Below are 12,222 nucleotides of genomic sequence, written 5' to 3'. Positions count from 1 at the left end.
AAATCTTATACCCAGAACAAACTTAGTTGGTTTCTAAGGTGCTACTGGACAATTTTCTTATTATCTTATTTTACATAGATCAAACTGTTACAGTCTGTAACAGTTTAACCTATGTAAAAGCTATTAGCAATTTAAGTAGTTCCTACCAGCATTGAACATAATAATCTGCAACTGCAAGAATACTAAGTCAAAGTTATTTGTTCTTTAAACTTTATACGGAGAGTGTCTTGTGTAGTTTTTATAGGAGGAAAAGTAGAAATAATAAAAGGGTCAAACAATCCAGGGCTGTCTTCCACATATTTCACATGAGGTAACTTGGGTGACTGAAGAGAATATCAGCCAAATACATAAATGATAAGAATATTAGTGGGTTGGATCAGTTGAAACAAAAAGACTGTGCAAGCCCCAGTCCCGAACACACAAATCACGATGTGTGACACCTTCAGCCGCTAGCAGGATGGCTGAGATTTGTTTATATTTCTGGATTTCTTGGGACGCATGAGAAAGCAGAATTTCTGTTATAATTACAGTGATACCTCAGGTTAAGTACTTAATTGGTTCGGGAAGTCCGTTCTTAACCTGAAGTGTTCTTAACCTGAAGTGCACTTTCCCATTGAAAGTAATGGAAAAGTGGATTGATCCGTTCCAGACAATAAAAAACACCCCCTAAAACAGCAATTTAAGACGAATTTTAGTGTCTAACAAGACCATTGATCCATAAAATGAAGGCAATAATCAATGTACTGTACTATAAAATAAATAAGACAGTACTGTAGATGAAAAAAATTTAAAAAAATTTTTTTTCTTACATGCACTGATGATATTCATTGTTTGGATGGGGGCTTTTATCCATTTCTGAAGTCACACAATCAACCAGTGGCTGAATTGGGCTCCACATGATCCCCAAAACAATGGCAGAAGGCAGAGTCCCCCAGAAGTCCCCCAAACGAAGGAACAAAGCAGAGACAAAGGCACAGGGCAGACTCACGTAAAAAAATCCCAAACCTGGCAAGGTGCTACACCTGGGGATGGGGCAAGGGTTGGTAAAGGACTTTTCGGCCCAGACTCATCTTTCTTTTCTTAACAGCTTCACTGTTCTTGGTCTTCGTTAGGTAAGTGCTTCTTACCTAACTTTGGGGCTGGGATGCCACCTCTTGGGCATCCTCCTGATGTCAGGGCCTGGCTCCTGGCATTCGCAGAGGCCTCAGAGAGTTCTCGCTGCTGGAGCCCCAGTCACAGAGCCTCCGTAGGCCCCACGGATGTCTGGGCCTGCTCTGGGCAGCGGTGAGGCCTCCAAGAGCTTGGAACACTACTTCCGGGTTAAAAACGTTCGTAACCCAAAAAACCGTAACTCAAGGCATTCGTAACCAGAGGTACCACTGTACTACAAAATTAACATTTGATATTTCAAGTTCACTACTCACATTCAGGAACAGAATGCCATACTTAAATATCATATTATATCTATTTTTCATATTTGATTTCAGACATGGATGATTGTTTTCAATGTTCAGAAGATCATTATCCAAACATTGGCCAAGATGGATGCCTCCCAAAATACATAAGCTTCCTGACTTACAATGAGCCTCTGGGGATTATATTGACCACATTTGCAGTTTTATTTTCTTTAATCACAACTTTGGTTCTTGGAATATTCCTCAAGCACCAGGACACTCCCATAGTCAAAGCCAATAATCGGAACCTCACCTATGTTCTCCTGTCCTCTCTCCTCCTCTCCTTTCTTTGTGCTTTGCTATTCATTGGCAAACCAGATGAAGTGACATGTCTCCTACGGCAAACTACTTTTGGTGCAATCTTCTCAGTGGCAGTTTCCTCTGTATTAGCCAAAACCACAATAGTAGTTCTAGCTTTCATGGCTATCAAGCCAGGTTCTAGGATGAAGAGATGGGTGGGAAAACAACTGGCAACCTTTATTGTTCTTTCCAGCTTCCTTGTTCAGACTGTTTTTATTACTGTGTGGCTGGCAACCTGTCCCCCATTCCCAGATGTTGACATGCACTCAGTCAATGAAGAAATTGTACTAGAATGCAATGAAGGGTCAAATACCATGTTTTACTCTGTTTTGAGCTTCATGGGTTTCCTGGCTATTGCCAGCTTAACTTTGGCTTTCCTAGCTAGGAAGTTGCCCGATAGTTTTAATGAAGCCAAGTTTATCACTTTCAGCATGTTGGTCTTCTGCAGTGTGTGGTTGTCTTTTGTCCCAACTTACTTGAGCACAAAAGGGAAACCCATGGTGGCTGTGGAGATCTTCTCCATCTTGGCCTCTAGTGGTGGCTTACTGTGCTGCATCTTTTTCCCAAAATGCTTTATCATTTTGCTGAGGCCAGAACTGAACAGCAGGGGACAACTAATACGACGAAATAAAGAATAATCAAGTACCTCATCAAGTCAACCAACACACCTGTAATCTTACTGATTTCAATTGCATCAAAATAATTGATGATTGACAGATACATTCCAATTCACAAATGATGTTTTTTGAGTTGCAACGAGTGATATAAATATGCAGTTCTCAACACACTGGGTGATAACCATTGTTACTCATACTCAGAGTACATCTACATAAATATAATCCATAACTCCCTTGAATTTAATGGGCATGCTCTGAGTATGACTTGGATTAGACATCAGAATAATATGGGAGTGCATTATAATTATTATTGCTTTGAAGTACTTCCGTTTTCTAAAATTTTCTAAATATCAATAGCTCACTAAAAAGAATGAAAGAAGGGGCCTAGCATCTCTCTCTCCCACTGAAGAAAAGGCTTTGGCTGAGATATGATAAACATGTTTTCTTTAAAATATTGCACAGCATCTGTGATTCAAAGCAAGTGATTACCTCTCCTGTAATTATTCAGAATTACATCTTCTATCCTGCCCTAGGGTCCTCTTCTGCCCACATGCAAATGATGAAACTAAGACTGGAGGGTCTTATTAATCACTATGAACTCTATTTGGTTGGGTCTATAGACATACAGAGACTCATGAGTCTGGTTTTGAATCAGCTGTGTGAGTGACAATTCAAGTTAGGCTTTGCTGCTCAGGATCACAGGAATGGCAGTAACAGGAGAGGTGAACTTGTGCCTAAATAAAGAGTACCTTTCAAGATGGTAGTGTTTCGATTGCTAGTGCTCTTACTGTTGGTGCAGGGGATGTGCAAGTTTCATCATATTCCTCAGTGTTCCATCAGGGTACCCGTCCCTATTCTTCACAAATATTATCAGTCAGGAGATCTCATCATTGCTGGCATTATTTCTCAGATCTACATATTTTCAGATACCCTATCCTTTGAGAAACACCCATCTCAGGAATTTTCAGATGACCATATATAAGTAGGTGCACGTTTCATCCAGATTTACTAGAAGTCAGAATAAATAAAAACACCTTATTGAATTTTGTCTTCTGTAGTTGTATTTAAAAAATTGATTTACCCATTTCAAACACTCATTTCTTTTATTCCAAATTTTACTGAAGAATTTTAAAACATTTATGAAGCATAAAATATTGGCTTACAGGACAAACACTTGTACAAATGTCCAGTCTTGCCTGCAGACATCCACGTGGCATCAAAACAGGCTTGAAACATGTATTACATTACAAATTAAAATTCAAAAATTCATGAACCAGTTTACTTTTATAAATCTGTGAGATGTGAGATTACCACCTGTTTTTGTACAGTATCTGAAATGGATACTGAACTGAAAAGTAGTCAATGTTCTAATCTGAAGTAGATTACCTTTGATGCAGCATCTAACTCTCAATACAGGGTGCTGACCCACCTCTACCAGCACATCCTGGCCTTGGCATTTGCTGTAAAGGAGATCAATGAAACTCCCCAGATCTTGCCCAACGTCACCCTGGGCTTCCACATTTATAACAGCCATTTCAGTGCAAGCTGGACCTACGAAGCCTCAATAGAGCTTCTCTCAAGAAGGGCCAAGGTCATCCCTAACTATAAATGTGATGCTGAGAGCATTCCAATAGCAGTCATTGGGGGACCTAACTCTAATGTCTGTCTTCACATGGCACCCATCCTGTCTACCTACAAGATACCGCAAGTAAGATCTGAATACATTCACACCTGAATTTCACCAAATTCATGCTTTCAGAAGCAATACATGAAATACAGCCATTCTTTGAAAGTCCCACTTCTCTGGATTTTGCAAAGCAGTTCTCCAGTCAAATAATGTGTCCAAAAATGAACAGATTAAGGTAAAGTGTGCATAAAAAATGCACATTAGTAAAAATATCCTTCAAATGCATTGTATTAGTGAATATTGCTTTGCAAAGATGTGCATATTACGCAAAATTAGCATACAACAAGTTTTGTGTTTTAGGAGAAATTTTCATGAAGCTTAAAAAAAAATGCCTAATTCATGCGGTTAAATAACTTAAATAGGACTCACCAGCCCTAGAAAGAGGTGTGAAGGCCACTCCCTGCAAGGCCCTACTGAAGAGGCTCCTCATGAGGCCAGAGGAACATTGCCTGGCTGTTGTTTTATTGATTTAATATGCTGTAAACCGCTTTGAGATTCTTATTAAAAATATAAAGCGGTATAGAAATAAATAAATACAAAACTGAAGAGAAATATTGAGAAATATTGACAAATCCTCCCAATCTTAAAACACATACACAGGGAAAGAGAAATCAGTAAAAAGCTGCAAGGGTTGGGGGTCAGATTTAGCCAAAGCCCAAATCCTGAATTGGACAAATTTGGGTGGAAATAGATGAATTAGTTAGAAACAGTCCCAGATTTGGTCTGGCCTGCAGGAGTGATCTGGGGTTGTTGGGGCGCGGTCTTGGTAGGAAGAATGAGATTTGTCTTCACATGGCTGTACAAACCAGCGGATTGAAGCACACTGTAAAACTGAGCAATTATATACCCTAGGCTCAGTATCTGGTGAGTTGAGGTTTCAATCCTGCTAGTTGCAGGGGCCTGCTTCCTCAGCGTGTTCTTTGCAGGAAATGCACAGGGAAAGTAGACTCCAGTAGGTGAACAGATAATTCAATCCTACTATCTGCAGGATATACTTAACCGTTATGGTCCCGGCCAGAAATGTGCAGAAGAAAGAAAACACAAGTACATACAATTATTTCATATTGAAAACCATTCTTCTTTTTCTCTCTTTTTTTTAATATAAAAAAACCTTAGCTCATATATGGCTCTTCCCCAGTCATGAATAAAAAGTCTCAAGGAGTTTTCTTCCAGAAGATGTTCCCGAATGGGGACCATCAATATAGAGGAATTATCCAGTTACTGCTGCATCTCCAGTGGACATGGATTGGAGTGGTTTCTCAAGATGGGGAAAATACAGAAGGTTTTATAGACAATGTACTTCCAATGTTTTCCCAGAGTGGCATCTGCTTTGACTTCATAGAAACATTCCCAAAGCTAACATCTTCCAGTGGAATCACTGACATGGTGGGGGAGGGCTTTCACTGTGTCAGTGTTATTATGGGAAGCACTACGAATGTTGTGGTTGTACATGGAGAAATTCAGACGATGATGGTATTGAAAATGGTGCCCCAGATTGTACAATTTGAACATATACCAATGAGGACCAAGGGCAAAGTCTGGTTCCTGACAGCCCAGATGGATATCACATCATTTCCATTTCAAAGAAATTGGGACATAAGTTTCCTTCATGGTTCTCTTTCCCTTGCAATTCACTCAGTGAATCTCTTAGCTTTCCAGAAGTTCCTTCAGACCAAAAACCCAACCACAGAAAAAGAAGATGGTTTTATCAAGGACTTCTGGGAAGAGTCATTTAACTGTTCATTCCCCAGTTCAGTGGCAGATAATATAGGTGGGCAAATCTGCACTGGGGGAGAGGAGATGGAGGCACTTCCTGTTTCTGTTTTTGAAATGAGAATGACAGTTCATAGCTACACCATCTACAATGCAGTCTATGCGGTGGCACATGCTTTGCACATCAGACATTCATCCCAATTCAAGCAGAGGGGAATGGCAGAGGGTGTAAGATGGGAGCTTGCAAATCCACAACCTTGGCAGGTAATGTCCTGAAGATACCTCCATATGTTTTGGTGGGGAAATATGGGCGAGCTTTCTCAACCTTCCATGAGATTAACAAGAAATTTATTTTCGGAGAAAAACTTTACAATATATCTAGCATTTGGTTTCCCCCCCCTCTGCAGCACCCCATCCCAGAGATTGACAAATCTCCCCGTAGTTTGTTAAAGAATTTCTTACCATCCCTTCTCCTGTGGACCTGTGCAATTTTGGGGGAAGGAGTTTTATAACTTGGTGCTGCTCTGAAATTTTGTCCAGTATTTAATTCAACCATTCGTTGAGGGGAAGGGGAATGGCACCATTTATCTGATCAAATCTTTGATTAGCTATAAATTAATTTGTTCTTTGGTAGAGAAGGGCATGCCTGACATATTGGATCTGTTTGACTTCTGTTGTTGGTTTTTTAATATTTTATTCAGCTATTTCATGTAGGTCTGTATTGCACTTCACGCTAGGATTTCGAAGTGTCGAGTGGGCTTGAAATACATTTTTTTTAAGCAAAAGAAAAGAAATAACCAAGATGGGACTAGGGATTCAAAGGTTTATTTAGAGTGTCTTACATTACAAAGAAAGTCACCTTCTACCGAGTACAGACGTACAGTCCATGCAGATCAGTGTTGTCTACACTAACTGGCAATACTTCCGCAGGATACCAGGCAAAAGCCCTTCCCAGCCCTACTTGGAGTTGCCCGGGAATGAACCTGGGATCTTTTGCATTCAAAGCATGTCCCATCAGTCTCAGAGCAACATGCTCTGGCACCAGCAGTGGCGAACAGGCGGGGGGGTGACTGTTGGGGGTCGCAGGGGCGTAGTGCATGTCGCTGTGTGTGCACAATGAGCTTCAGGGGGTGGCGTGCAGCGCACATCCCGGGGAGTTGGCGAGCGGCGCACGTTCCCAGGGGTGGCGCGAATGGCAGCCGGGGAGCCCGCTGCCCCTGCCCCTGTCCCACCTTCGTCCTCAAGTGTGTACCATACCACTGAGCCAAAGCCCTTACCAAGGTGCCTTACTGGTTAAGTATCTCCTTCTACAGTGGTACCTCGGGTTAAGTACTTAATTCGTTCCGAAGGTCCGTTCTTAACCTGAAACTGTTCTTAACCTGAAGCACCACTTTAGCTAATGGGGCCTCCTGCTGCCGCCGCGCCACCGGAGCACGATTTCTCTTCTCATCCTGAAGCAAAGTTCTTAACCCGAGGCACTGTTTCTGGGTTAGCGGAGTCTGTAACCTGAAGCATATGTAACCCGAGGTACCGCTGTATTCTCATTAGCTTTGCCAATATCACAAGCAGCAACAGCATCAGAATTGCTAACCTATAATCAATAAAAACAGCAAATCACAATGCATAAAAGTGTTCCTGAACTCCTCTCTTTCCTGCTGCTGCTGCTGCTGCTGCTCTCAAAGTCATGTTCTGGGAAAGACTCCCAGGGCTGGATGGTGATACTGCTGCAGATGTAGACAATATTCCTTGATGTTTTAAGTTTTAAGTGACCTTTTGCTTTTTCTAACATTAGTTTGCAAAAAGCTTTCATGGAATCATAATCGCGTGCCTTGGTTGTACTTTCACCCTGTTTATGATAACATAGTTTGAACTTTTATATATATCTTCCATTTTATTTTCATTATTCAGCTCCATCAGATTCTCAGAAGTATTTCATTTAACAACAGTGCAGGAGAAAAGGTGCGTTTTGACCCAAATAGTGAATTAATTGCTGGCTTTGACATTATAAACTGGCTCATGTTTCCAAATCAGTCCTTTCTTAGAGTCAAAGTTGGGAAGTTAGACTCCCTGGGTATCCAGGAAAAACCGTTCACCATTCATGAGGATGCCATTGTATGGCCCAACCCATTTAACCAGGTGGGTTCTCTGAATCTTTCAGGGTTCTTTCCATCACTTGTCCCATAGTTGTTTCTCAGCATTCTGTAAATTTAGTGACCCAATTCAAACTATGGCTTTCAATCTGAACATTCACATTGTAGTTGAATAATAATGTGCCAATTAATGTTCATTCTGGGGGTGGCGGGGGAGACTTTGGCAATTCCACTCACCACTGAATTCCATGTGTTCTAACTATATGCAAAATGTATATATGTATGTATCCCCAAAATGTAACCCTCTCATAATTTGAGTGTGGACTTCAAACATATCAGTGAAATAGGTGAAGACACACTTCTTCCAGGATGCTTTGACTTTTGTAATTAAATTTTGTAATTAGATTTAATTATTTTTGATTAAAATAATCATTTTAAGTGTTTGAGTCACACAGTTACAGTTTTGTGTTATTTATAAGGTTATTTAGGTTCAACATATCTTGCCTCTTTCCATACATAAACTTTTAATTATTAATATTCCCTCTTGGTACTTCTGCCACCCTCAGAAACCTGGGGAATGGTAGTCTAGGAAAGGGAATTATCTGTGGCAGTTCCCAAAATATGTCCCCTTCCCCACAGTAGGATGTCAAACAACCTCATTTATAGTTACTATGGATTGGTGAAAATGCACCGCTTTACCCTGGCCACTGTTAAAAATTTTTGAGTCAAACCATTTCTATTGTTCGACGCACATTCCTTTGTCTTGTTTTTAAATATTTTATTGATTTTAATGACTTTTTATGTTTTGATTTAATAACATATATATGGACTATATATATGTTGCTCACTGTTTTGTTGGCCTTTGTTGGCGCCGGGCTCCCACGGCTTGCAGAGAGTTGCCTCTTCTGGGGGCTGGGGTCGGGGGAAGCTCAGGCTTCCCCTGCCCCAGCCCCGCGCCTGGGGGGGAAATAATTTTTTCCCCTTTATTTCCCCCCCAAAAAAAACTAGGTGCGCCTTATGGGACGGTGCGTCCTATAGGGCGAAAAATATGGTAAATAAACCATACCATACCATAATATGAGCCAAGGACTCAAGTTCTAAAAGTCCACTGCATTTGTAATACTTTCTAGTGTTCACAATATTTCCTAAAACATTATATTTTAATATTTATGGACAGACTCGGCCCATTTCTATATGTAATGATCATTGCGGTTCAGGTTATAGTCGGACCAAGAAGGAAGGGAAGCCATTTTGTTGCTATGATTGCATTCCATGTCCAGAAGGAAAGATTTCCAACCAGGAAGGTAAGAAAGGTTAAAAAATGCACACAGATTCACCTTTAAAATGAGCTGAGTAACAGCGGCAGAATCAGAAAGTGTGGAACCACCCATTCGGGTCAGCGATTATTCTATTGAATTCCATCAAAATACTGAAGTAGTTAACAAAGTGCACAAGTATTTGCATTATTCCACAGAAATGACATTGAGTCAGAAATGATAAAATGTGGGGGGGGGGAGCAGTGTGGCTTTGTCTTTGTGAGCCAACAGAGACTTTGGTGAGTCAAATAAAAAAGAGGGATATAAAGCAAAAACACTGTGGAAGCCTTCCGACCACCTGTGACTCTCTTTAAGAGCGTGTAATTAATATCTTCATTTCTTTCTTTCTTTCTTTCTTTCTTTCTTTCTTTCTTTCTTTCTTTCTTTCTTTCTTCAGACATGGATGACTGTTTTCAATGTCCAGAAAATCAGTATCCAAACATTGGCCAGGATAAATGTCTTCCAAAAGATATAAGCTTCCTGTCTTACGGTGAACCTCTGGGAATCAGTTTAGTCACATTTGCTCTTTTATTGACTTTCACTACAACTTTGGTGCTTAGGATCTTCATCAAGCACAGAGAGACTCCTATCGTGAAAGCCAACAATCGGACCCTCACCTATGTTCTCCTCATAGCCCTCGTTCTCTCCTTCCTTTGTCCTTTGCTATTCATTGGCCAGCCCACAAAAATAACCTGCCTCCTTCGACAAACTGCTTTTGGAGTCATCTTCTCAGTAGCAGTGTCTTGCATCTTAGCAAAAACAACTATAGTGGTTCTAGCTTTCATGGCTACCAAGCCAGGCTCCAGAATGAGGAGATGGGTGGGGAAACATCTGGCCATCTCCATTGTTCTTTTCAGTTTCCTCATTCAAATGATGATGTGTAGTGCCTGGCTGATAGTTGCTCCCCCACTCCCTGATTTAGACAAGCACTCAGGGACTAAAGAAATTGTACTGCAATGTAATGAAGGATCAGTCACCATGTTCTACTGTGTCCTAGGCTTCATGGGAATGCTGGCCATGGTCAGTTTCACTGTGGCTTTCCTAGCTAGGAAGTTACCAGACAGTTTTAATGAAGCCAAGTTTATCACTTTCAGCATGTTGGTCTTTTGCAGTGTGTGGCTGTCCTTTGTTCCTACCTACCTGAGTACCAAGGGAAAGTACATGGTGGCTGTGGAGATCTTTTCTATTTTGGCCTCTAGTTTTGGATTACTGTGCTGCATCTTCTTCCCCAAATGTTATATTGTTTTGGTGAGGCCCGAGTTAAACAGCAGGGGAAAGCTTATTATAAGAAAGAATTAAAGCATGAACAAGTCTATTTCACAAAACTGTTGCCCAAAGCCAACAGAGGAGCCCATGTAGCTTTTCTCCAGGGATTTTCCCCTGACAAACTACTCTGATTAAGGGAAGCAGTAGATCATGTATCCTAGACTCATAGACCAGGGAGGGACCCTAATTCCAGGATGCTGACTACACATTTTGGAAACTACATTGGTTACAAGGTCTTCCATAATGAGCTTCTAACGTCTTCCTTCCCCAATACAACAGTGGTCCCTTATTATCAAGTGAAAGGGAAATTAAAATAACAGTTCTGAATATGGGACAAACACATTTTCTTCAACAATTCCAGAGGGAATTCTAAGCACTGAATGAATAATTACATTGCTTCTTGATCATTAACAGGGCTATAATTTGAGCGGCTGCTTCTCAAAAAACAATGGGGACTTACAGTGGCCACTGGTAAACCTAATGCAAAGTATATTAAAATTAATCAGAATTAATCAGACTTGTGATCCACAAGTCTGATTTTGGATACTCCGACATTGCATCGTCTCAGGAAAATAAACTACCATTTAAACGAGACAATTTTTATCTTGGAGAAGATAAAACGTAGTTTTTGCATAGAACAACCAGTTGCCTTTGTATTGAGAATGGTGGTTTTAGTATTCTTGCTGCTGGAACTGATTTCTTACAATGTATGTCAGGCTCACATAGCAAAATGCAGGCTCCAAAGTCCACACCGTCCACTTCACATGTATCATCAGCCAGGAGAGTTCCTCATTGGTGGCATTGTTTTCCATGGTGGCTTCATCTCCTCTCCAGCAACATTCACTGAGGAACCCCCACCAGCGCTGCCTGAAGAGCTTGTGTAAGAACTAAGCCACTCATTTATTAGAGTACAGGAATGATCAAACCAAGAGTTTCAGCCTCAGAATATTGACTGAGGCTGCAAACTTCTACCCATTTACCTAGGGATAACCACTTTTCATTTCAGTGGGGCATAAGCTGATGTAAAATCCATAAGAATCTCGTGTGAATTAAAAGAATACTGTAGAAGCTCCCATTTCTCAATAGGGAAATGAATATTCCGGTAAATGTATTGAAATGTTATGTGTGTGTGAGAGAGAGAGAGATAGCCCTTTTGAACAGCTGATTTTGATAGACTTTATCTGAACAGGAGTGTTAGTGAGAATGCATTAAAAAAACTTGTTCTGAACCTAAATGCTCATATGGTTTCATTTCCTGATCTTAGGCTAAAATTTGTTTCACAATGATGGCATATAATATGAAGTATAGAATTCTGTGTATTACAACTACCATCTCTGCCTCATGCGTAAGGAAGGGGTCATTACAGGAGAGAGCTCAGAAACTTTTTAAATGTTAGGAAAAGACTTCAGATGTTTCAGGGAAAGACCCCAGGGGTTCCAATGTTCCTATGGGCACCACATTAGCAATCCCTGGTCTAGATACCATTGGCCTTAATAGAATGGAGAACTTGGACAAAAAAGCAAATTGCATTTCTATAGGAACAAATGTCAGGTTCTGCACTTAGGCAGGAAATACCAGCTGTACAAATATAAGATGGAGAACACCTGGACTGCCAGTGCTATGTCTGAAAAGGATCAAGGAGTCAACAGAAGTATAGTGCCAGAATCAAAAGAAGTAATAGAAAAGCTCTATTCTGCCATGCTCAAACCACACCTGGAGTACTGTGTTCAGTTATGTTCAGGATATTGACAAGCTGCAACATATGCGGAGGAGGGTGAC

At 40.7% G+C, this 12,222-nt stretch overlaps 2 protein-coding genes across 2 annotated transcripts in view; both read left to right on the top strand.

The window, feature by feature from the left end:
* The window catches only part of LOC308460892 (vomeronasal type-2 receptor 26-like), a gene marked incomplete at its 3' end in the record, with an annotated part of 285,070 nt that overhangs the window by 266,764 nt on the left and 6,084 nt on the right, over positions 1-12,222 (top strand). The window lies entirely within an intron of this gene.
* Positions 5,059-11,535, top strand: LOC308461338 (vomeronasal type-2 receptor 26-like). Its single transcript, XM_080978193.1, has 5 exons — positions 5,059-6,035; positions 7,680-7,730; positions 7,803-7,907; positions 9,039-9,165; positions 9,575-11,535. Exons 1-5 carry the CDS (start codon positions 5,199-5,201, stop codon positions 10,474-10,476), a joined length of 2,022 nt encoding a protein of 673 aa, XP_080834319.1. The 5' UTR covers positions 5,059-5,198; the 3' UTR covers positions 10,477-11,535.

This window comes from Podarcis pityusensis (assembly GCF_964106645.2).
Source record: "Podarcis pityusensis genome assembly, chromosome: 13".
Taxonomy (NCBI): Eukaryota; Metazoa; Chordata; class Lepidosauria; order Squamata; family Lacertidae; genus Podarcis; species Podarcis pityusensis.
This window is presented reverse-complemented; position numbering and strand designations above follow the sequence as displayed.

Coding starts and splice junctions, on each gene's coding strand:
- LOC308461338 (XM_080978193.1), top strand. CDS start 5,199: ATGAATAAAAAGTCTCAAGGAGTTTTCTTCCAGAAGATGTTCCCGAAT. Junction 7,731..7,802: donor ACAACAGTGCAGGAGAAAAG/GTGCGTTTTGAC, acceptor TTTCCAAATCAG/TCCTTTCTTAGAGTCAAAGT. Junction 9,166..9,574: donor AAAGATTTCCAACCAGGAAG/GTAAGAAAGGTT, acceptor TTCTTTCTTCAG/ACATGGATGACTGTTTTCAA.